The 22,603-nt window shown below is 45.9% G+C and overlaps 12 protein-coding genes across 12 annotated transcripts; 8 read left to right on the top strand and 4 right to left on the bottom strand.

Moving 5' to 3' along the window:
* Positions 1-1,078: 1,078 nt before the first annotated feature.
* Positions 1,079-3,172, top strand: GSY1 (glycogen (starch) synthase; the record flags this gene model as incomplete). The annotated part of the gene is made up of 1 exon (XM_018857308.1): positions 1,079-3,172. One exon carries the CDS (start codon positions 1,079-1,081, stop codon positions 3,170-3,172), a length of 2,094 nt encoding a protein of 697 aa, XP_018712219.1.
* Positions 3,173-3,447: 275 nt separating this feature from the next.
* METBIDRAFT_12184 (U6 snRNA complex subunit) lies at positions 3,448-3,947 on the top strand (the record flags this gene model as incomplete). The annotated part of the gene is made up of 2 exons (XM_018854187.1): positions 3,448-3,450; positions 3,510-3,947. 2 exons carry the CDS (start codon positions 3,448-3,450, stop codon positions 3,945-3,947), a joined length of 441 nt encoding a protein of 146 aa, XP_018712218.1.
* A 1,003-nt stretch (positions 3,948-4,950) lies between these two features.
* On the bottom strand, positions 4,951-6,117 carry METBIDRAFT_41576 (uncharacterized protein; the record flags this gene model as incomplete). The annotated part of the gene is made up of 2 exons (XM_018857426.1): positions 4,951-5,936; positions 5,991-6,117. The coding sequence occupies 2 exons, from the start codon at positions 6,115-6,117 to the stop codon at positions 4,951-4,953; spliced, it is 1,113 nt and encodes a 370-aa protein (XP_018712217.1).
* A 1,052-nt stretch (positions 6,118-7,169) lies between these two features.
* On the top strand, positions 7,170-8,369 carry METBIDRAFT_12182 (uncharacterized protein; the record flags this gene model as incomplete). Its single annotated transcript, XM_018854186.1, has 1 exon — positions 7,170-8,369. One exon carries the CDS (start codon positions 7,170-7,172, stop codon positions 8,367-8,369), a length of 1,200 nt encoding a protein of 399 aa, XP_018712216.1.
* A 145-nt stretch (positions 8,370-8,514) lies between these two features.
* Positions 8,515-9,422, bottom strand: METBIDRAFT_229914 (iron-sulfur cluster assembly protein; the record flags this gene model as incomplete). The annotated part of the gene is made up of 1 exon (XM_018855235.1): positions 8,515-9,422. Exon 1 carries the CDS (start codon positions 9,343-9,345, stop codon positions 8,515-8,517), a length of 831 nt encoding a protein of 276 aa, XP_018712215.1. The 5' UTR covers positions 9,346-9,422.
* Positions 9,423-9,600: 178 nt separating this feature from the next.
* On the top strand, positions 9,601-13,071 carry METBIDRAFT_42364 (uncharacterized protein; the record flags this gene model as incomplete). The annotated part of the gene is made up of 1 exon (XM_018857536.1): positions 9,601-13,071. The coding sequence occupies one exon, from the start codon at positions 9,601-9,603 to the stop codon at positions 13,069-13,071; it is 3,471 nt and encodes a 1,156-aa protein (XP_018712214.1).
* A 22-nt stretch (positions 13,072-13,093) lies between these two features.
* RBP1 (peptidylprolyl isomerase) lies at positions 13,094-13,432 on the bottom strand (the record flags this gene model as incomplete). Its single annotated transcript, XM_018857358.1, has 1 exon — positions 13,094-13,432. One exon carries the CDS (start codon positions 13,430-13,432, stop codon positions 13,094-13,096), a length of 339 nt encoding a protein of 112 aa, XP_018712213.1.
* Positions 13,433-13,908: 476 nt separating this feature from the next.
* Positions 13,909-15,825, top strand: METBIDRAFT_40759 (uncharacterized protein; the record flags this gene model as incomplete). Its single annotated transcript, XM_018857309.1, has 1 exon — positions 13,909-15,825. The coding sequence occupies one exon, from the start codon at positions 13,909-13,911 to the stop codon at positions 15,823-15,825; it is 1,917 nt and encodes a 638-aa protein (XP_018712212.1).
* Positions 15,826-16,583: 758 nt separating this feature from the next.
* TOM70 (protein channel) lies at positions 16,584-18,395 on the top strand (the record flags this gene model as incomplete). Its single annotated transcript, XM_018858903.1, has 1 exon — positions 16,584-18,395. One exon carries the CDS (start codon positions 16,584-16,586, stop codon positions 18,393-18,395), a length of 1,812 nt encoding a protein of 603 aa, XP_018712211.1.
* Positions 18,396-18,762: 367 nt separating this feature from the next.
* On the top strand, positions 18,763-19,869 carry TEP1 (putative phosphatidylinositol-3,4,5-trisphosphate 3-phosphatase; the record flags this gene model as incomplete). The annotated part of the gene is made up of 1 exon (XM_018857469.1): positions 18,763-19,869. One exon carries the CDS (start codon positions 18,763-18,765, stop codon positions 19,867-19,869), a length of 1,107 nt encoding a protein of 368 aa, XP_018712210.1.
* Positions 19,870-19,973: 104 nt separating this feature from the next.
* On the bottom strand, positions 19,974-20,606 carry METBIDRAFT_41588 (uncharacterized protein; the record flags this gene model as incomplete). The annotated part of the gene is made up of 1 exon (XM_018857430.1): positions 19,974-20,606. A coding segment is annotated over one exon (633 nt), but the record flags the coding sequence as incomplete, so codon positions are not given.
* A 748-nt stretch (positions 20,607-21,354) lies between these two features.
* On the top strand, positions 21,355-22,548 carry METBIDRAFT_41947 (bifunctional diacylglycerol cholinephosphotransferase/ethanolaminephosphotransferase; the record flags this gene model as incomplete). Its single annotated transcript, XM_018857468.1, has 1 exon — positions 21,355-22,548. The coding sequence occupies one exon, from the start codon at positions 21,355-21,357 to the stop codon at positions 22,546-22,548; it is 1,194 nt and encodes a 397-aa protein (XP_018712208.1).
* Between the last annotated feature and the right edge of the window lie 55 nt (positions 22,549-22,603).

Below are 22,603 nucleotides of genomic sequence, written 5' to 3'. Positions count from 1 at the left end.
ATTTTCAGCTCGCGGGAGCTAGATCCAGTTGGCCATTTAATAATCCCAACTAAGCAGCGAAAAAAAGTTGACTCTGCCTTTGGCTTAATTTCATGACCTCTCTTTATCTCTCTCGGCCTAGGAATTATGTCTCCATTCTTCACGTTGCATCCCTGATACTGTATGAGACCACCTGGCTGAGCACCCCCGCAGTATATTTTATTTCCAATTGTCGAGAGCCTGCGACGTAAAGCGAGGTATAAAAAATAAAGTAGCGATGTGCATGCCACTCCCTACGGCCCTTGAATTAACAATGCCTCGAAAATGTTCTCGTATTTTGCTCTGTTCCGTTCAAAGATGATTCCTCTGCTAGCTAGCTCCAAATATACCGCCAGATTTTCCGATATTCCGAGGAGTGGGGCTAAATGGTCACTGACGCATAGAACCACTGTTCGCGCAGTCGGCCCACCGTAGTATATAGGCCAGCACGAATTACCATAATACGAGCTACCGGAACGAACGGGATCTCGCATCAACTCATTCCATTACCATGTCCAAAAATCTGGGAGATGCCATATTTCCAGATACGCAAAAACTGTCGTTTTGCAAGAACAGCTTGAAAATAAGATATTCCAGCCTTTTCCCGAGCTTGTTTTTTGTTTTTTGTTTTTTTGTTTTAAGCTTTTATTTTTCGGGAAGATCCGGCATTTACTGTGGTGCTTCCCCTCCTTTGGCATCTAATCTCGTACATGCATTGGGCGCCCCACTATCACTCCACTACCCCAGCCAGCTTCGCACCGACTTATCGATAAGAATGCCCAACTTTTTACCGCTGCGTATTACATTCTTTTGAAACACACCAACTTGCTTACATCGGCGAAAACTTGGAAACTTCAAATCGACCCTGCTCATCACCTTCACACAGTCTGAAGTGTTTCGCTGTTTCTGCCTGTTGAGTAATCCTAGAAAGTTCAATCCTAGGTTTCAGGTGTACGTTTCGAAAACCTTCACAGCTTTGGTAAGATAACCGCGAGCTAGTTTTACTAGAAGACACAAAACAAACGAAAAAAAAGACTCGAAAGATCTCAAAGGAAAAATAATGACAAGGGACATCCAGAACCATCTTCTTTTCGAGGTTGCTACTGAAGTCGCCCATAAAGTTGGAGGCATATATTCGGTGCTCAAGTCCAAGGCCCTCATCACTGTAGCCGAGTACAGAGAACGGTATACTTTAATTGGCCCACTCCACCATGAAAGTGCCCAAATTGAAGTGGAAGAAATCCCTGTGGCGGACCCGCTTGTTCAAAAGACATTGGATTCTATGAGTGAGCGGGGCATCAAGTGGCTCTATGGCAGGTGGTTGATTGAAGGAGCTCCACGCGTGCTTTTGTTTGATATCCAATCTGCAGGGTACAAGTTGAATGAGTGGAAGGCCGATCTTTGGAACGCCGCGGGCATACCAACGCCAGACCACGATTCCGAGACCAATGACGCCATTCTTTTGGGCTATCTTGTGGCATGGTTTTTGGGCGAGTTAGTCTACCACGACCGGGAGCGGGCAGTGATTTGCCACTGCCATGAGTGGTTGGCTGGAGTCGCGTTGCCGCTTTGTCGCAAACGGAAAATCGACGTCACCACCATCTTCACCACCCATGCCACATTGCTCGGACGGTACTTGTGTGCTGGGTCCACGGACTTCTACAACAATTTGCAATATTTTGACGTGGACGCCGAGGCAGGCAAGAGAGGTATTTATCACCGTTATTGTATTGAGCGCTCTGCCACACATTCGGCCGATGTATTCACTACCGTCTCGCATATTACAGCGTACGAGTCTGAGCACTTGTTGAAGAGAAAGCCAGACGGGGTTTTGCCCAATGGTTTGAATGTCGTAAAATTCTCTGCCGTGCACGAATTCCAGAATTTGCATGCGATGAACAAGGAGAAAATCAATGAGTTCGTGAAGGGCCATTTCTACGGCAATTATGACTTCGACTTGGACAATACCTTGTACTTCTTCATAGCTGGAAGATACGAGTTCAGAAATAAAGGTGCTGATTTTTTCATCGAGTCGTTGGCCAGATTGAACCACAGATTGAAGCAGGCTAACTCAAAAATGACCATCGTCGCGTTCATCATTATGCCAGGAAAAATCAACTCTTATACCGTCGAAACATTAAAAGGACAGGCTGTGGTCAAGCAATTGGAAAACACCATTTCAGAAGTCCAAAAAAAGATTGGGGAACGTTTGTTCGAACACTGTGCTAGGTTCCCTAACTCGCATGCCATTTCCAACTCTAACGGAGATGAAGTCCCATCTATTGATGCTTTGATTAAGCCAGCAGACAGAGTTTTGTTGAAAAGAAGAATTTTCGCTTTGAAAAGAGAAGGCTTGCCCCCAATTGTTACACACAACATGACAGATGATGCCAACGATCCAATCTTAAACCAGATTCGTCGTGTGCAGTTGTTCAACAAGCCGGAAGACAGGGTCAAAATCATTTTTCACCCGGAGTTCCTCAATGCAAACAACCCCATTTTGTCCTTGGATTACGAGGAATTTGTGAGAGGATGTCACTTGGGAGTGTTCCCCTCGTACTACGAGCCTTGGGGATATACTCCAGCAGAATGTACCGTCATGGGTGTTCCATCTATCACGACGAACTTGTCTGGCTTTGGTGGCTACATGGAGGATTTGATCGAGAACACTAGCGACTATGGAATCTACATTGTCGACCGCAGACAAAAGTCCGTTGATGAGTCTATCAATCAACTCGTTGACTACATGTTTGATTTCACAGAGAAGACAAGGAGACAGAGAATCAACCAGAGGAACAGAACTGAGAGATTATCTGATTTGTTGGACTGGAAGAGAATGGGACTCGAGTATGTTAAAGCCAGGCAATTGTCCTTGAAGCGCGCTTACCCACACATGTTCAAAAACGGTAATAATCCCTTCCAGAACAGCCTGAACTTGAAATTGACCAGGCCACTCTCAGTGCCAGGCTCGCCCCGGAGCAAAATCGGTTTGATGACCCCCGGTGACTTGGGCTCTTTGCAGGAAGCCGCACAAGGCTTGGAGACCGACGATTATGTGGGATTTAGATTAGGCGATAATGCCGATGAAGACGGCGAAGAAGCGCCATATCCGTTGACCTTGAGAGGCGCATCCGTACCACCTCAAGACAACTGATGTGATTGGGGATACCAAATCACGACAAGCTCATAGTTTTACAGCAAAAACATGTAACCCACCATTGATTCTATCACAGAGATGTAGCTGAAATAAAAATCTGAGTGACTTTTCCCCCACTTGAGAATGATAAATCGAGATTGATGTTTTGAAATGTTGCTTCTGCTACTAAAGGTCGTGCGCGTCACAGTACACCATCCAGCCTTCAAGTGCAAACTTACATGTAGTGAGGAATTATCCCCACCAGACTTTCCAATACATTTCTTGGCCCCAAAATGGTATGTTCCCGTAGACTGTTTGACTAAGTGGCTTGTGGAGAATACTAACTCTTATACAGTTACCTTTATACATGCTAACAAGCATCAAAAAACAAGAAATTCTTGTGGAGTTGAAAAACGGCGAGACCGTTTACGGGAAATTAAACAACTGTGACTCGTGGATGAACTTGACGTTGACCGATGTGGTATATAACTTCAACAACGGTGAGAAATTTCAGAAAATGAACGAGATATACGTACGTGGTGCTCACATAAAATTCCTTAGATTGCCAGACCTGGTGATGGACCAGGCAAAGGAGCAAAACATGATGAATATGGAGCAAAGAAACAGAAATCAGAAAAGGAGAGGCACGGGAGGCTTCCAGAGGAGAAACTACAATAATGACTACAGTCGTGATAACCGTGATAACCGTAACTTCAACGGATCACTGAGAGCTGGTGGAAATGGAGGAAATGGAGGAAATGGAGGGTACGGCAGAAGGAACTATGCTAGTTAGAACAGGTGTTGCAGGTAATAGATTTGCCCTAATGATGTGTTCAGTCGATGCTTTGAATACGCGAACAATTTCATACGTCACAGATACTAATTTTCTTTTTTTTTCTATTTTTAAATAGTGGTTATTTTGAATGGAGAGTTTGCATGTATTGACTCAGCAGACGAGACGTGCGGTTTATTCTGTCAAGGCTTGATGATAAATGTGAGCTCGCGGAATACAACACAAAAAAAAAACTATATTACGCATGGGAAAATTCCAGTATAACACAAATGCTTCTCGGCGATTTCTTTGGTTCTCGTATGAATTTGCATTATTTTTTGCATACTTCATATGCCCATTGATATTGGTTGGCTCAAACACAGTGCTTGCTGCTATTGATCGTATAATTAGCTCTATTTATATTTTGCAATAATTTCCTGGCGCCTCAAGACCTCACATCTTTCGGTTATAATGCCCAATACAGAAAACGCAGTACCAGCTGGCCTGCAAACTGGCACAGGTATAAGCCAAATCCAAGACGAAAATCGTGGCTGCAACGCAGCTGGTATAAATCTACTCCGCTTCATCAACCACGGAAAGTTCAGAGGCTTTCGGGACACCAGAGGCTTACGCTGTATCAATCAAGCTTGCCAGCTCCAGGGGCATGCACATTGTAACTACTGCAAGGCTTTGCCGTATGTTTCATCGAACTTACGATGCGTGACACGAAGCTCACTGCAGGATACTCCCCTCCGCCAGGCACCCGATTACGCATTCATGACGCCGGTTTCACTAGATAATCGATTGGGCAATCTTCTTGAAGAGCTCCAAAAGATCCAGGAGGGGTCTGACAATGCTTCGAGGGACGGAAGAACTTCCAAGTCATGGCCAAACACACTTCCTCTTCTGAGAGCAAGAGAGCGACTCTCGCGGATCAAACACAAGATATGGACGAAGGAAGACATCTGCCATCTAGAAGGGTTTTTCTTGAGACGGTCAGCCAAGTCGTTAAACCGCGGATTTTTCACGTCCAAGAGACCGACCAGCTCTTCAAGTTATTCCTAAATTTAGACTCTATCATAAGCCCATCCACATTTTTCAAATCATCGTTGTCTGCTGGTCGCAAGTCTCGATAGTGTTGTAGGTTACTCTCCATTTTCGAAGGATCTTTCTCCAGGTCAAAAATATCGTCTACCACTTTCTGTGGCGTGAGTTTGAGAAGAACATGTAAGTCAGGATCCCACGAAGACTCAAGAATCTTCCGGTATAAACTACCGATGATTGGGTCGACAATGACATCTTCAATTGGTTTTGTTCCTACTGATGTGATGTGTCTATCAGGTTGCAAAGTATTCTCCCCGTCGGCTTCTTCGTCTTCACTTTGTGCACCCGACACGGAATCGGCTTGCTGAGGCAGACTTCGACCTGTCTCTTTATTTGCTTGCGGATTGATAACACCGTCTAGACCACCGAACACTGCCTGGCGCTGAAACTGGGGCACATTGAACGACTTCGTTCCTTTTTCCGATGCGCTCGAAATACCGAGGCTCGAGCTTGTATTGGGCTGAGTGTGCTTAGAATTGTCAATACTCAACTGCGTGTGGAATTCGAAGTCTGCGGGGAGCTCTTCTAGGCTGATAGTTAGGTTTAGAATTGAGTTCACTTTAGATTCCTGAAGGAGATATTTGGCCGTCACAGGCTCTCTGAAGTTCAAATACTCCGTCAAGTTCAATTTCACCTCGCCCAACTCCATCGGGTGGTCGTGTCTGGAGTGCTTCTCCGTGATGTAATAGACACGAAGCAAGATGTACTTGTCCCCGAGCATATCGTCTTTTCTACGAAGCGAGAACTTTAAGTTGCAAGTCATGGAGAAGTTGAACTGGCACTTGAAATTATGGATACGATACCGAGGCGTGCGTACTTGAATCCGTCGCGTCGACGAATGCGAAGAAGCTTTGTTCTCCAGATTCAGACTGGCTCCACTTGATGACACTGAGGAGAGATCACTGTCTGTGGAGTCTTTTGACAGCGAAGAAAAGGGCTTGATCAGAGCCAAGGCTGCACGAAATCTGCTAGGATTCCCGTCCGCAACCGAGAGCTCGGCATAGCAATACCCAGAAGTGTGCGGTATCTTCGACAAGTCGTTGATACTGAACGAGAAGCGAAACTTGGGCTTTTTGTCTCCAAGCATTTGATCTAATTCGGGGAGTGCGACACAGACTTGGTTTTAAGTCCACCAATGTCCAACGGTCTGGTAGACAGAAACGAGATTACGGTTTGTAGTTGCGCATTTCCCCACGAACTGCGTCACGTGAGACTTGTGAGTGCAGACCTGTGACTTGGGCCTGGTGCCGATACCATTCTTGCCCCAAACAGTGCTAAGTTTTTGACTCCTTTAGGATGCAAGAGGCTTCATCAAGTATAAAGAAACGGAGTGCCAATGCATATTTTTGGCGAATGCATCCTTTCATACTGTTTTCGAAATGCTGGCCACTGCTAGACAACTGATGCAGGAGCATGAGTGGGGAACGTCAGCGAATTTGAGCACGACTTCTCTGATATGGCTGAACTAATCAACTAGTAAGACATGCCAGTTTCAGTTGCCGGAAATGCAACGGAAGGATACTCCTTCAAAGTGTCAGAGACCTCATGCTGATTCAATATAGAACGGTGCAAGCAGCAGGGCGAATGAATAAATATGCAACGTGAGTTTCCAGAGCTGCGGCCAGTTTATCAAACGATATGAAATATCCAGACTATTTGAATTTTACTCCCGCCAGTGCCGGGGGCCCGGGATCCTGCGCCAGATAGAGTGACGTTTATTGGCTCCTGTGTCAGCCGTGCTTGTTCGCGTCTGTTCTCACACTGCATCGACGCAGGCAGGACTAATCATGGAATACGTGTCCATCTGCCAATTGGGATTCCAAGCGCGGACTATATCCACAACCGTATGAACAGGCGGGCTGGAAAGGCAGCCACGTCGGTCCGATACGACATTCTGCTAGGTCCAGAGTACCCTGCAAATCTGCTTTTCTGACCGCCAGACACTGGCCAAAGCGCATTGTTCCACTCTGCATCAACAGCGAGATGTTTTGGCGCCAGCGTATATATGCACTCCATACCGCAAAACAGGTCTGTCTGTTGCAACGGGGCCCTACCCACTCACGTTAATATCATCATTGGCCAACCAAGGCACTCAGCACACCATAAATTATAGGCTCGATCAAACCAACACGACCACCGATGCGGTCGTACAATGCCAGCGAACGGATCCCAGATTTCGAGCTGTTCCAGACACACCAGATCTCAGTGCCTCTAGAACGTACCAAGTATTTGTTCATGAGCATGTTTCTATCACGAGCGTTGAACCTCAAGGACGAAAGCTCGATACTAGACCCAGCCTCGTACAAAGCCAAAACGCACGTGTCGTTGGTGGAGATTTTGCCGCACATAGCAATTCCAAGCGACCTTTGGCTACTCAGCGAAATAGGCATCCCTCACCTGAAGGTGAAAGTCGCGTTGTTAAAGGACATCAATGCAATGCTTGCCCGCGTCTTAGATAGCTTGAACAACGGAGAATACTTCATGCTTGACGATCATTTATTGAGGTCCTTCGAGACCCGCGTGGCCGAGTATAGAATGACTGAGCTATCTCCTGACTTTACAGCGGTTCAGTCCGAAGAGCCACAGATAGAAGACACGTCCGAACTAGATCATGTGAGCGAATTGAGCTTGTCCATTAAAGACTACCCAGCTGACACTGATACGATGAGCGTATCGTCTGCGTCGACGCGAACCGGGAGCATGTCCAAAAACAGCAACCGCATGTCGACTTTCTCCCGAGATCTCTTACTGGGCAAACGGAAGCTATCAATCTTTGGACTTAACCAACATTTGAAGCCTGTGCTGTTGCCGCCGAATGAGGACAGGGTCTCGGGGAATCCAGGAAGAACTCTGCAAATATCACCGGAGACCCCTCCCTCGGAACCCTCTAATACTCATCAATTCGTGACTCAAAAGTCATCCCAGATGAACGGGCTTTTGCTGAAGTCGAAGTTCTACAATAAGCTTGTGAAAAGAAGAGATCTGGAGGTTGCGGACCCGGCCTCTTTGAGCGCTTCCTCGACCCCGTCATATCTCAGCTTAGTCGGAGCTCCCGGGCAGGGGGACACCGACGGCTATTCTTCACGTCGCTTTCTGGTCAGTACCACACAGAGAATAGAAAATCAAAAAGACAAGTATCATTTCTATTCACAAACAAAAACGCTTGGTGAAAACATCGAGGCTCTTGTCGCGGGTTTCGGCCGGCGGGGGTCCCAGGCCAACTTGGTCACGCTTATGGAGTTTATTAAGAACCATGTCTTCAAGTTTGTGGTTGCAGATATCTGCCATATGATCATCGCCAAGGCGCAAGCAGGACTCGTGCGCGACATTCTGTTTTGAGGTGGATTCATTGTATTGCACTAAACACTGTCCTTGCACAACCTCACTTGCACAGCCTTACTTGCGATATCATATTCGAATACTTACTTCAATCCTTTACATGGAGCATCTTTAACGGAATTTCAAACGTCCCGATCAAGAGACTTTACTTGCATGTGCTGAGCATTTGCAGAATCACCGAGAGCAACTGGTCATTTTCACATGCAGCGGCCACTCGTTCCTTGTCATTGAGCTGCTTGTTGACCTGGTTTTCCGACTGGTGCGTGCCCTCCTTGATCAATATCCGGATCCGGAATCTTGGGGGGAGCAGCCTCTCAAGACGCACGCGAATTCCCAACCCAATCAAAGTGGCCAACGAGCAATGGGTGATGGTGGGCGTGATTTTGATCAAGACCTCAGAAATGTCGCGCTTCTTGTCGGTCCCGTGTGTCACCGTGATGTCTGAAAGGTTTACCACTGCAAGCTGAGCCAACGTGAGCGGGTGCTCAGGGTCGGAAATGGTGGCAATCAAGTCAAAAATTTCTTGCGCATCGATGATTTCCTCGTCCTCGTCATCCTCATCAAAGTCAAGCTCCTCGTCGCTAGTAGCGCTGAGCTCGCCTTCAGAAATAAGTTCAGGTACCTCGTCTGGGGGTGCCACGCTATTGATTTGTGGATATAGCGAAAGCGAAAGAATTCTATCAACCAACTCTCGCTTCGCGTCCTTTTCTTTACTAAGCGTATCTAGCCTGGTGGGCAAGCTGGACACGTCGATGATAGTTGGATTGGCGTTGATAGGGTCAGACATTACTCGCGTAATATGTACTCGTATGTTGTGCAAGAAGAAGGAAGACTGTACACTTGAGCTATCTAAAAGTGTAGAATCGTGGAATCGATGCTCGCGGCCCAGTTGCTTCTTCGCACTATCGACTGCGAACAGATTACTACGCAGTGCCCTTCGAATAGAGAATGGGGTATAAAATAGAGGCATGCGCATCCTATACAAAGTTTCGGTGTCAATTTTCCATGCAAACAACGTGACTGACTTTCCTTTTCTCCAGAATTAGACCTGAAGTAGTCTCGTTTTGAAAATCGGCCTTTTTTGCCACTCAAGTATTATTCTTACTGCGTGCCCCAGGCTCCTGCAGCAACACCTCGCACCGAAGGCATGAGCCGGAACATCACTCTTACGCAACCTATATCTCATACGATTCAGACAAGTTTTGCCAGTCATCAAATTGAGTCACACAGCATGGAATTTTATGAGCCATCATTTACGACGCAACTTGCGCCGCTCGTGAAAATTGCTCTTGGTCAGGGCCCTGAAGCCAAATATCTCAGGTCTCATCTAGACCGTGCTCAACTATCGCATCCAGTTTGGGATAACGTGATCATCAAGAACAGGCTACTGGCAACAAAATTCCATATCCGTTACGCAGCTTCGGAAAGTGAGATTGAAACGAGCATCTTGTCGCATAAGTCTCGAGTGACGGGTGCACACTCCCCACTATCACCATTCAACACTCTGTCTGATCTCTTCCCTAGCGGAGTGATTTCAAGTAAGTGGTTTAGCAAATATGTTGATGACGTCCCTTTTGCTGTTGTGTGTAGCTTCAGCCTCGCAAATGCAGAAAATGATGCTCAGCTCGCAGAAACACTCACAGCCACCCGAGCAAAGTACTTGAATCACAATGTCCGATTTGTGGCCATTGTGGTCTCCTCTGCTACAGATAGTGTCGGGATACAAGACCGCATTGCTCACTTAAGACAAGCTTCAGGTCTAGCCAATCTCCTGGGACTTTTCCACTTGCTGCTTCTGGTGGAATCCATGGAGACAGAATGTGAAATGTTGGCCTCGTCTTTGCTCAATGCATTGAAAACATCAGCAACTGATTTCTACTCCGGAATTGAGCTTCGCGTAAAGCAGAGATTCAAGAAATACTACACCATGCCCAGATCCGAGGTCAAGTCCAGTATTGAGCTACTGCCAAAGATCCTTGAAACGAGAAATATAGTCAAACAAGCTGTCCTTCTCCAATTCATGCATCCGCACAATATTGAGTCTAGTATTCCTTTATTGGAGCAGTCTTATGCTGGCTTGTTCGAGTTACTTGCGAAGAATGTTGCCCACTTCTTTAGTAAGTCTAGAACTCCCCATGACCGGAAAGTTTACATACAGTGGCGCACGCTACTTGACATTGTAGCCATACATCTTGTACGCGGATACTTTTCTATTGAGAGATCTGTCTTGGCTATGAATAGACACAGATCGCATGTTCGAGCAGTCACAGATTTATTATCTGCGCACTCACAGCACGATATCAGTATATGGGCCGCCACTCAGTATCATTGGTTTGCTGAGCTAGTGGAACTCGTACCATACACCATTTCACAAGAATTTCATGAAGCAAAGAAACCAAAAGATCAAATTGAATTTCTTGGTGGTCTTATTTTATCGGACGGATCTGTGTTGGTCACGAGTCCCAATCTACTATATAAGAGAGCTGCCAGTGAGCTCTCTACCCTTGGAGACTCCTTTCTCAATTCAGAACCTCTCAGCGACCGCTTCACTAGTATCAGTGATATCCTAGCATATAAAATAAAGCTTTATGGACTGGCACAAGAGTCTACAATGACATCAAACTCTGCATTTCTTGCGTCACTCGATATGCTTTTGCTTGTCGACATTGCAGACACCTATGTGGCCCTAGGTGATTACAAGAAGTCCAGTCATTTTTATGAAGAGGCGCAGTCAAAGTGCACATTACCGGCTTGGGCGGCAGTCTACCAATCGTTGTCGAACAAACTATTATCAGCTGCGATAAATTCTGGAGATTTGTCAACTGCTCTTAAACAGCTTGCAAATCTTTCTATTTTTGCAACACCCATTGAGCCTCTACCAGATTTCGACTTGTCAAGTTGTTCTGTCGTTGATTTAAATAGCCTGTCGCTGTTTGTGAATGCAGAAGTTTCATTGTTCAATCAGTCTTTAAACCATGAAGTGCGGGTTTATGACACGGTGGTCACTCAAATCAAGCTTGAATCTGCTTTTAATGCCGAAATTATCGAGAGAGCAATTCCCGGTAGCAAGGTTGACATAATGCTAAACAATGTCGTTGTCAAGTACGACAACAAGACAGTATTCAGTATCACTGACACTGGTAACCAGAATGAGCAAATTCAATCCGCAACTTTGGAATGCAATAAAGCTGCGTTTAATCTCTCAAATTTTGGAGAACATACGCTTGTGTTGCAAATGAAGCATGAAGCCTCAAATACTGGATGGCTACTGGTTACTGAGATGTGTTTCGCACTCACAATTGGAATTAAGCTTGAATCAGGTGAATATCAATTCGGCAAGAATGAGCTGGTGATTGTCGATCAGCAAAAGATTGGACAAACTTTTGATGTGTATGCCCCAAATCAGCATGGACTATCTATCAGAACGCAAAAGGAGTTGAAAGGCCGGGTCGCCTGCAAAGTATTTGTGAAACCATATAAACCCAACTTGATGATCGAGACTGAATCCGAATTCGACTCAATTATAATTGGCGAGAAACTTGAGACAGCCGTCAAACTTGTGTTTCCTGAAAGTTCATTGGCAAATGTTGGATGCAAAAGCGTAAAGCTTTTGGTTGAGACAATAGTTTACGAAGACATGATCGAAACAAAAGAATTGCACGCGCAAGCCAATTGGGATCAAATGAAAGACGATGAGCCAATGGATTTACTTGAAGCGCTTCAGCTGAAGACAAAGCAGCGCAAGCACAATTTGCGCGTATGTATCTCAAAGTCTCCAAGCTCCATGGTACCAAAGGATATGAAACTTAAAGCCGTGCTATACTTCAAACTCATTGTAACGAGTGCGTTGGCGGAAGTTTCAGAATATCATATCAAGCAACTAGAGATAAGCGTTCTAGCATGTCCTTTTTCGCCAAAGCTTACCATCACGCCATGCTCTTACGACGATAAGACATCTTCCATTCCAAACCCTTTCGTGGTAAAACACAGCTCAGAAGGGCTTTCTATGCCTCTCCTCTCGAGGGCGTGGCTGTTGAATTCACTACTACAAGACATCCATGGTCTTTTGCTGTCGGGCGATGTCTCTATAACAGAAACTAAATTTCATTTGCGTTCCACTAATCCTGAGGTATCCTTCTCTTGGTTGAGTGAACTGTCGTCTGAAGACCTGACTCATGTCCGTCAATTCGTAACAAGTGGTAGATATCGCCCCACAACAACGAATGTGAACATGGTTGCAAGTATAAGCTTCTCATACAAGCGAAATGGCTCCAACATGGAAAACAATTTCGAAACAAAAGACGAAGTTTTCGATATGCCTCTACAAGACCCTCGAGTCTTGGTACACGTTGATCATATTGATGCTCTGGTCCATTTGTGTTTCACTATAGAGAACCCGACATCGCGGATCGTCACACTTTCCACGGCATTGATCACAGACATAGCATTAAACAAGGGAATTTCATGGGAGTTTGAAGATGTGAGAAATGAATTACCTTTAAAGCAAACAATCACTCCTATCTTGCCCTTTTGTCAGCACAAACTCGAATACTTTGGCACTTACGTCACTGAAGCCAATAACTCGAATGTTGAGTTGCCCCAATTGCAAGTCTACGACATGCATTACAAGTTGAACTTGCCTACAGTTGCACTACAGGCAAACGTGAAAGTGATTGGTTCGAGGATCTATATCAAGCATTAGCTATAAAAGATTTGAAGCATAATTAGTTGACACCCAACAATTCAACATCGAAAACCAAAGTGGCGTTTGGAGGAATCAAGCCTGGGAAGCCTCTTGGACCGTAAGCCTCGTGACCTGGGATAGTCAACTTGGCCTGGGTACCAACAGACAACTTTGGGATACCAGTGTCCCAGCCCTTGATGACTTGACCGACGCCAATTGTGCACTGGAAAGCCTTACCTCTGTCACGAGAAGAGTCAAACTTCTTTCCGTTTTCCAAGGTACCGGTGTAGTGGATGGTGACAGTGTCACCAACCTTAGGGAAGGTCTTACCGTCACCTTGCTGGATGACCTCGACTTGGGTAGTTTGAGGAGCGGACATTCTGAAGGATGAGTTGAAAGATCTAGTCAAGTTGTATGGGCTGAACGTTTGATGTGGTAAACGGGTTCGGCTAATACGTGAAAACATTCGGAGTGTTGTGGGATGAGTGTGGAAAAAGCGCATGGGTAGACGAAGTTTGCTACAGTGTGCAGAACTGCCCTCTCGTGGAGTTTTGCCTGTGTATTGAACTATGTGGCAATCATAGCAAGATCTCCGAAAATAATGAACTTAGCCCTGGCCGACAAATATTGACAATCACTAACTAATCTATTTCAATGCTTTTCTCGAAGTTACGCAAACATCAAATATTGCCTTTCATTAGCGTCGTGATCGGTCCATGGCCACCAAGGCTGTGTGCGTCGTCGGTCATGTGCGGCTCTAAAGATAGCATTGAGACACTAGCAATACTGCATTTATCGACAGCCTGATCATTAGGGTTTGGACAAGCCGTAATTCGTTCCGTAAGCCCTAGCGCCATGGGATACGACGTGCAAATTGAGATTGACAAAAGCAAGACAGGTGGGACTTTCACGAATTATGACATCATCAGTGGGGTCGTGAAACTCACCACCACAACAGCGTTGACTTTATCCTACATTCAGGTCAAACTTGAAGGTGTTGCTGAGACCCAACTTGTGATTCCAGGCAGAGCAGACACGCAACGAAGAGAAAATAGAAGCAGACGAGATCAGAAAAGAGACGCAAAAAAGAGCAAAAGAGATGCGAAGGACAAATTTCGTCAAGACACTCACAAGATTCTCTACGACTCCGTGATCGTCTTTCCTCCCGAGAACGTGAGAAATGTGTCTCAATCGAAGGACTTCACTCTTGCCCCAGGCACCTATACCCATGGATTTCAATTCAAGATCCCTCTTTCCAATTCATGCAAGAAGCTAACAGGAATATCCAATAAGATTCTGTTCAGCAAGAACAACTTTGATTTGGTGATCAACAATGGAAACTTCAATAGCAGAACGATTATGAAGTCGGCAAATAACTACATCCTGGGGATAAGCAATCCTGGCCGCCCCGCTCAAGGCAAGAGCCAGCAGCCTCAAGCCCAAGAATACCATATTGATTCTCAACTCCCCCCGTCTTTGCCAGACATGAATGGAATGGCCAGTATCAAGTACTTCGTCAAAGTCACGTGCAAAAGATCGTCAATCTTAAAGGCTAACATGAGAGCCTTTGACCCGTTTGTTTTTCTTCCTCTCGACTTGAACAATCAGTACAGTCCCTACAGAGAAGGGCAACAATTTGAAGAATATAGGGAAAGATTTTTCCGAAAAGAGGTCGTTTTCAAAAACAGACTTCCGGAGGTAGTCGGCGTGAAAGTGCCGGCTTCTAAGAAGCTTTTGCCCGCGACCCCAGAACAAAAGGGTGGTAGCAGATTCTTTGGCTCCTTCTTCGCTTCAGGCTCTCCCAAATCCCAGCCCTCCTTGCCCTCCAGACCCCAGGCAAAACCTGAATTGGCTGTTCAAAGGATCGATGTCCCTTTTGCATTTGAAATGAGAATGCCACACCCACCCAGTCTATCGCCCACAACTGCCCCCACGTTCAAGCTATATCTTGTTTCTGAAGTCGACCCTGCAAAATACTCTTTGGCAGACTATGGGAAGGCTGACCAGTCGAATGGGTTAGGAATTGTCTACCTACAAAGCCTCAAGTTTGAGCTTACTTCCGTCACAATATTGTCAGTATTAGACAATGACGGCAATTCCAGCGAGATTCATCAGTCCAGAGCTCAAGAAACGCTTCCATTGTGTTACAACACGTATCAGAACTTGCAGTTTGACTTGCGAAAATGCAAAAGACAAAGGTCATCTTCCGCTACAAGCTCAGGGTTTCTTGGGCCCAATGCCTACGAGTTGGAAATCCCCAGCAAGTACTATGAGAATTTCCGTCTACCGCGAAACCTTGCTCCCACCTTCCACACTTGTAATATTGCAAGGGGCTATGGATTGTCTGTGGTTGCAGGGTTTTCAAGTGAAAAGGTCTTGGAGGCTGGTTCATCACGAGAAGTGAGCGAAAAGGTGAGGTACGTGGACATTTTCTGTCCGGATATCCAGGTGTTGAGTGGGCTCAAGCTCACCAGCAACTTGCATTCAAACGCTTCAGGGACTAGCCTAGGCAAGGTCTCCGACTCAAGAAACGGCAGTTTCAGCAGTGGCCAGCCGTCCGACCTCAAGCCCCCTTTGCCTGAAAGACGGTCTCAGCAGTCCCTGCCTTATCCCAACGAGAAAAAGTCAGGTCTCTCTTCTCCCACGGATTTTTCACAAAATGGACATGATGATGAATCTGCGCCACTACCTACCTACGATGATGTGGTTCGAGAAAGCTCGTACCAAGACGATTCTGAGCATCAGAGGGCTCGCTACAGGTACGGAGCTTAGGGCAAATACACAGTTAGAGCATTTATAGACTTCTAAAGGTAAGCTCTTTGATGTACGATCTGGCGGGCCTCTGGGATCACATATGCGCTCTCGTTTGCATACTAGTTATATCACACAAAAGTTTTGGGCTAATTAGGCTCGGCAGGAATAACATGGAACAATCGACGGAGGCGCGCAATCAAAGGTGAGCATGGCCATGCCCAATCAGATTTCAAACGCTTCGGGACCCAGTCTCGCGTACGCGAGGCTCGAACAATGTTGACCATTGCCACAAATAATCAAAGTGGCGACAATCCAAGGTAGACCGTAGTGTTCCTAATGGGAAAATACTGCCTCAGTCCAAAAATAAAAGTTATGCACTCCCAATATCTGAACAACCAAACGGCAATGCCGAGGACGTCCTGCGTGGAATCCTGGTTTTAGGTGCCCCAGGAGAGCGTTGCGGTGCCGTGAGGCTCGGTGAAAAAAATATGAAAAGCAGCGGGCGCACCCTCAGTCCTTATAGTTCCAGTGTCCACAGCCTGACAGACACATTTGTTTTCTGCGTCCGACTTCGAAACTAGCACTACTTTCGAAGCACCCACTCCGTGAAAACATTCCGTTTTTTTTCGGTCATTGCTAGCCAGGTCAGAGACTAATCTCCCGGTTCTGCATCCAGTCCCGGTATCTTTTCGTTGACAGAAAAATCTCACCAACGTTTTCCACGCGAGAAGACTCGAGATCCACCCTGGTGAATAAACACATCACACCATACCAACATGCCTGAGTCCAGTTTCTTAGCCAGAAACAAGACCGCCATTGTCGCTGCGGCCTTGGCCAGTGCCTCTGCCGTGGGAGCGTACTACTACTACGCCCAGTCGCAGGCCACGACCGCTGCTTCTGAGCCTGCGTCCAAAAAGAAGAAGTCCAAGAAGAAGAAGTCGACCAAGGGCGCCGGTGACTCCAATGGCACGAAGGCCAACGGAGAGACTTCGAAAAAAGACACCACCTCTGCCGCTGAAGCCAAGGCGCCATACCCTGTCAACAGCCAGGGCTTCCCCGAAATCACCGAAGAGCTCATTGCCAAGCTCTCCGACCTGGAAAAGGAGGAATGGGCCCTCTCTTTGAAGAAAGCCGGAAACGACAGGTACAAGGCGGAGAACTTTGAAGACGCCATCACCTTCTACTCCGCCGCGTTGCAGGTGAAACAGGACCCAGTGTTCTACTCAAACAGATCCGCCTGCTACGCCGCCTTGGACAAGCACGAACAGGTCATCGAAGATGCCACCGCGGCCATCAACATCAAGCGTGACTACGTCAAGTGCATCTTGCGCCGTGCCAACTCATACGAAGCCTTGGAGAAATACCCCGAGTCCATGCTTGACTTGACTGCCTTGACCATTTTCGGTGGCTTCAACTCCAAGTCCGTCGAGCAGTCCTTGGAGAAAGTTTTGCAGAAACATTCCTTGAAGATCGTCGAGGCCAACTTGAAGAACAGAGTGCCTGAGTTGCCCTCCGCCTCGACCATTGGGTCTTTCTTCGGTACTTACGTTCCTGAAACTGCCCCTGAAGGGATCTCGGAGGAGTCCACTGGCGGTGACAAGTTCTTGTTCGAGGCGTTGGCCAACATCGACGCCAACACTGTCGAGGGATATGAAAACGCCGACTCCTTGTTGAACCAGGCTGTCAAGGCATACAACATCGACTCCTTGGACAAGACTTCCTCCGAAGCGGCCACTGCATCCATCGCCTTGGAGTACCTCGCTGCCTTCAAGTTCATGAAGAACGAGCCCACCGAGGCCTCGGCCCTCATTGACCAGGCCGTTGCCCTCAAGCCAAGACCAAGAACATACATCATGAGAGCTTTGATCAACGCCGACAAATCCTCGTTCACTGAAGCTCTTGCTGACTTCGAACTCGCACAAAAGCCTGACCCTGAGAACGGCGACGTATATTACCATTTGGGCCAGTTGTACTACCTTACCTCTGATTTGGACAAGGCTGAGGAGAACTTCAAGAAGGCCAAACAATACAACCCTGAGAACCTTTATGCTTATATCCAATTGGCATGCATCATTTACAAGCAAGGTAAGTTCGAAGAGTCTGAGAAGTCTTTCAACGAGGCCAGATTGAAATTCCCAACCTCGCCTGAGATCTTGAACTACTACGGTGAAATCTTGGCTGACCACGGCGACATTCAGGGAGCTATCAAGCAATACGAAATTGCTGCCAGATTGCAGGAGGCTTTGCCAAACTACAGTGTTGGCGCTGTGCCTTTGATTAACAAGGCTTCCTTAATCTCCAGAGAGGGCCCTGAACAATTGCCTATCGCTGAAGAGTTGCTCACAAAGGCGTGTGAATTGGACCCTAAGTCTGAAATCGCCAGGATTTCCCTCGCCCAGGTGAAGTTGCAAACCGACAAGCCCGAAGAGGCTGTTGCTTTGTTCGAGGAAGGTTCTGACTTGGCTAGAACTTTTGAGGAGAAGGTGCAAGCTACTTCTTTCGCTGAAGCCACCAAGATGCAGTTGAAGATTAAGGCTGACCCAGTGTTGAGCGCCAAGGTCCGTGAGTATTTGGCTGCTAGCATGTAAAATACTCTGCCAAAATCGGAGATGGCACGCTTCGCATCGTGGAAGGTGAGCTATCAAAGTCAGGCAACATTTCAAGGTGAAAGGAACTCGTATCAAAGTGTGAATTCACAGACTCTGATCCATCTTGAATATAGCAGACCTGCGGACCAGGAACAAAACGGCGATCATGCCAAAATTCACACAATATCTATGCCTTCCCCGCAAAAGATCATAAGGTCTTTTTGTACATACTTTTAACTTATCCGTTGAACAAAAATAACACGTCTATGAACTGGATTTCAGATTCCTCATTTTGGTGTGCACGTAACATTTTCTCACTGTGTTCTTGCCAATTTTTGCCTCGCCTAAAACTGTTTGCACCCAAATCATGAATCCAGAGAACATAATCCGAGCTTTGGTGTCTGTGCCCAAAAAAGGCTATTATGATGCTGAGGATTTTCTTGATCTTTCATATGTCACCCCAAGGATTATTGTGGCGGCTGGGCCGTCAGACAACTTCGTGTCGAATATATTTCGCTCACCTGTAGACAGAGTGGTGTCCCACCTCAATCGATACCGGTCAGGCGACCAGGCCCATTGGCATATTTGGAACTTACGGGGAGAAGGTTCCGGGTACTCTGTCAACGACATACCTGCAGAATATTGGTCCTATTATCCCTTTCCAGATCAACAGCCTCCGAGTGTAACATTTTTAATTTCAATTACCCGTGAGATTAGCGACTTCTTCCAATTATCGCCTAGAAATGTTGCCTTGATACATTGCCGTGAGGGAAAGGGGAGGTCAGGGACAGTTTGCTGTGCGCTTTTGATGTACGAGGCCAAGTTGAAAGGAATATACATGTCCGTAGACGAGGCGATTGCTATGTTCACCAGAAGACGCATGAGAAAGTATTTTGGCCCTGGTGTACTGATATACAGTCAGGTCCGATATCTCTCTTACTGGAAGACTTATCTCCTGCTCTCCGACAATATGATCAAGAACTATCAAGAATTCGACTCCCATGGTAGCGTTCCATTCGATATTAGTCGGTCTGTAATCACCAAAATCACTGTTATCAGACCTACGCTGCTTCTTGTTCTTAGCAAGTTTAAGATCCTCACATATACCGAAAAGGGAAACGGATTGGAAGAGGAGCTCTTGCGTACGCAAAGTTTGGGGCTACCTCATATTAGCGCAAACACATCTTTCTTGGACGTACCAATGAATATTCCAATCACTGCCCATATGAAGGACATCAAGATCTCTTTTGAAAGACAGTTTTGTATTGCATACGCGTGGTTTAACTTATTTTTCGAGACGTTGGGTGATTCGAAGAGACCTCTTCCTCATCAAGGTGCTTCATACATCACTGCAAAGCGTCTAGTCTTGCCGTGGGAACTGTTTGATGGTACTCGCGGCTTTAAAGTTAATTCAAACTTCAAGCTTTTCGACAGGATCGAGATCCTGTGGGTCTATCACTTCCCCAAATCATGAGATTACTCTACGGTTCGCCCTGTTCGCAAAAAAAAAGGCCTTGAGTTAAGGATCTTCTTCTTTTTGATGACTTATATTTATTGATGCAATATTTAGCTAGTGGCTTAGCCGCCTTTGGTAGAGTTGTCGTCGGCCAACCATATCTCTCTTAAAGCTGTCTTTGCTTTTTCGAGATATTTGGAAGACTGTGTCCGTTTGGAATTGCTGATTCTACTGAGCGCGTAGGGCTTGGAAACCGCCACCTCCTTGAACAATAAAATCGAATCATTTCCTTGCCACTGGACGTTCTCTTTGCCTAATTTCACCAAAAGTTTCGCGTAAACTTTTGAAGCTGGAGACTCGCTCTTCTTGATGCCCGTCGGCACAGGACTTGGCTGGGGTGAATGTTTGGGCATAGTCTGGTTCGCTTTGGATAGCATCTGGTTTAAAGCTTCTTCGAGCTTGGCCACATTAAGTTTAGGAACATGCGCTGGTTGGTCAAGTGAACGTTGGTGTTTTTTTGGGAACGGTGGAAGCACTGTGATAGATTTTATGAAGGAAGTGTTCATGATCTTGTACAGGTCATTCACGGGCTGCAAAGATGGTGTGGACTTACCCGCCTGTGTAGGTGTAAGTTTGAGTGCTAAGACTCTTTGTTTTAGTGAAAATGCATGAATAGTGCCCGAGATCGACTCATCTAGAAGGTTTGTAATCCTTACCTTCAAATTGACCACTTGATCCAACGAATTCATTGCAATGTAAAACGCGAACTTGATGGAAGAAAGGGTATGCAATGAATAATAACAGTTCAAATAATTGATGCTATGGTCAGAGGTATCAAAGAAATCTGCTAGAGTTTGTGGAGGGGATGTCAATAGATCAAACGTAAGCGAAGGTTATATATACCTCCATTGAAGTTGGCGCGCTTCTTATACCATATGCAGAAACCGCGCAGCGCGGCTCGTTTGATAAACTTCAGAGATGACACAATCTGTTCAGCTCGAAATATCTATTTCAATATGAAGTGGGAAGCCTCAGATGAAAGGCTGATAATTGATGGTTGCTCAAATGGAAAATGGTTTTGCCTTTCTTTTGCTTCATCTCACAACATTGTAAAATGCGTATCATATTTTGAAGGGCGGTAGTTAAATGCTTGTCCTCTTATTTTCAGCCTAAAACCTTCGATGCTCACAATTTTACAATTCATTGGACAATAAACCCTTAAAAAAATTCAATGATTAAACTCAAACGTGACAGCCTGTGGAACATTCTGTAGAGTTTGAAGTCACATACTTACTGACCATCTTTCCACTCTTTCAATGACATGGTAAACTGCAGTGTTGAACAGTTGCGTTTATGATATAGAGGCCAGCTCAATTAACATTTTGAATGCACGCGGCAGTTGCGATCACGTGCGCAATCATTTTTTGTTCAATTCACAATACTACCAGGCAAACTGAGCGTCTACTGTACTCGAGAACTCACAAGTATCTCTTTGCGGCCAAAATGGGCATTTTCATTCCGAAGGATAAACTTCAAAACTTGAAGCTTTACAAATACTCATCCGAGGATCATTCTCTTGTGTCACGCTATGTCTTGAAAAGATGGTGGAATTCGTTTGTTAAAGTCTTCCCAATGAGCATGGCTCCCAATGTCATAACACTTCTCGGGTTTTTTTTTGTGCTTGCAAATCTATTGTGTGTCTTCTACTACGACCCATACTTGAACACGGACTCTCCACGCTGGTGTTACTTTTTTTATGCGTTTGGTCTCTTCATGTATCAGACATTCGACGGCTGTGACGGATGCCATGCTAGAAGAACGGGCCAAAGCGGACCATTGGGTGAGCTCTTTGATCATTCCATAGATGCTATAAACACCTCGCTTAGCTGCTTCATTTTTGCGTCCGTGTTCCAATTGGGCTATGGGTACTTATTATTCATTGCACAGTTGGCGGCTGTATGCAACTTCTACACCTCTACGTGGGAAGAATACCACACGCACACGCTCTACTTGTCGCTGTTCAGTGGCCCAGTGGAAGGGATTTTGATTCTCTGCACTTTATTTATCTTGACGGGAATTCTTGGCCCTGGAATCTGGAAGTACGATCTCTTTACATTGAACTTGACCTCCTTGGGGCTTGACTTGGGCATATACAACATAAACACAACCATGATCTCGTCTGTGTTTGGTTTGGTTCAAGTGTACTTTAATATCTCGTCCACCATGAAAAATGTGGCAAATTACTACAAGTCCAACACCAATGTTGCTCGTACAGAAGTGAAGAGGAGCATTTCCAACGCTTACAAAGGCTTGATCCCCTTCTTTGTTTATTACGCATCGATTTTTGTTCTTTTATGTGCATTCCCCGAAATCGTCACTACTTTTGGATTTCCTCTTGTGATCTCCATCGGGTCCAGTATAGCATTCTGTGTTGGGCGCATTATCGTGGCACACTTGACAATTCAGAATTTCCCCCATAGACAAGTGCCCATGGCGATACCACTTATCCAGTTGGTGATCGCCAAGTATTTAATTTCTGTCAATGGCTACGACAGATACCACACCCTTTCTGCAGTCATTTGGACCGGTGCAGGTGTTACCTTAGGTATCCATGGCATGTTCGTTGCTGAAGTCATCATGGAAATCACGTCGTACTTGGATATATACGCCTTGACCATCAAGCACAAAAAGGTTTGAGCAGCACCCCACGAAGCCAAACAAGGCTCTCTTCACATGCGTACACAATCAATGG

The sequence above is a fragment of the Metschnikowia bicuspidata genome (genome assembly GCF_001664035.1).
Source record: "Metschnikowia bicuspidata var. bicuspidata NRRL YB-4993 chromosome Unknown METBIscaffold_3, whole genome shotgun sequence".
In the NCBI taxonomy this organism is placed as follows: Eukaryota; Fungi; Ascomycota; class Pichiomycetes; order Serinales; family Metschnikowiaceae; genus Metschnikowia; species Metschnikowia bicuspidata.
The sequence above is the reverse complement of the archived record's forward strand: the minus strand, read 5'-3'. Positions and strand labels throughout refer to the sequence as shown.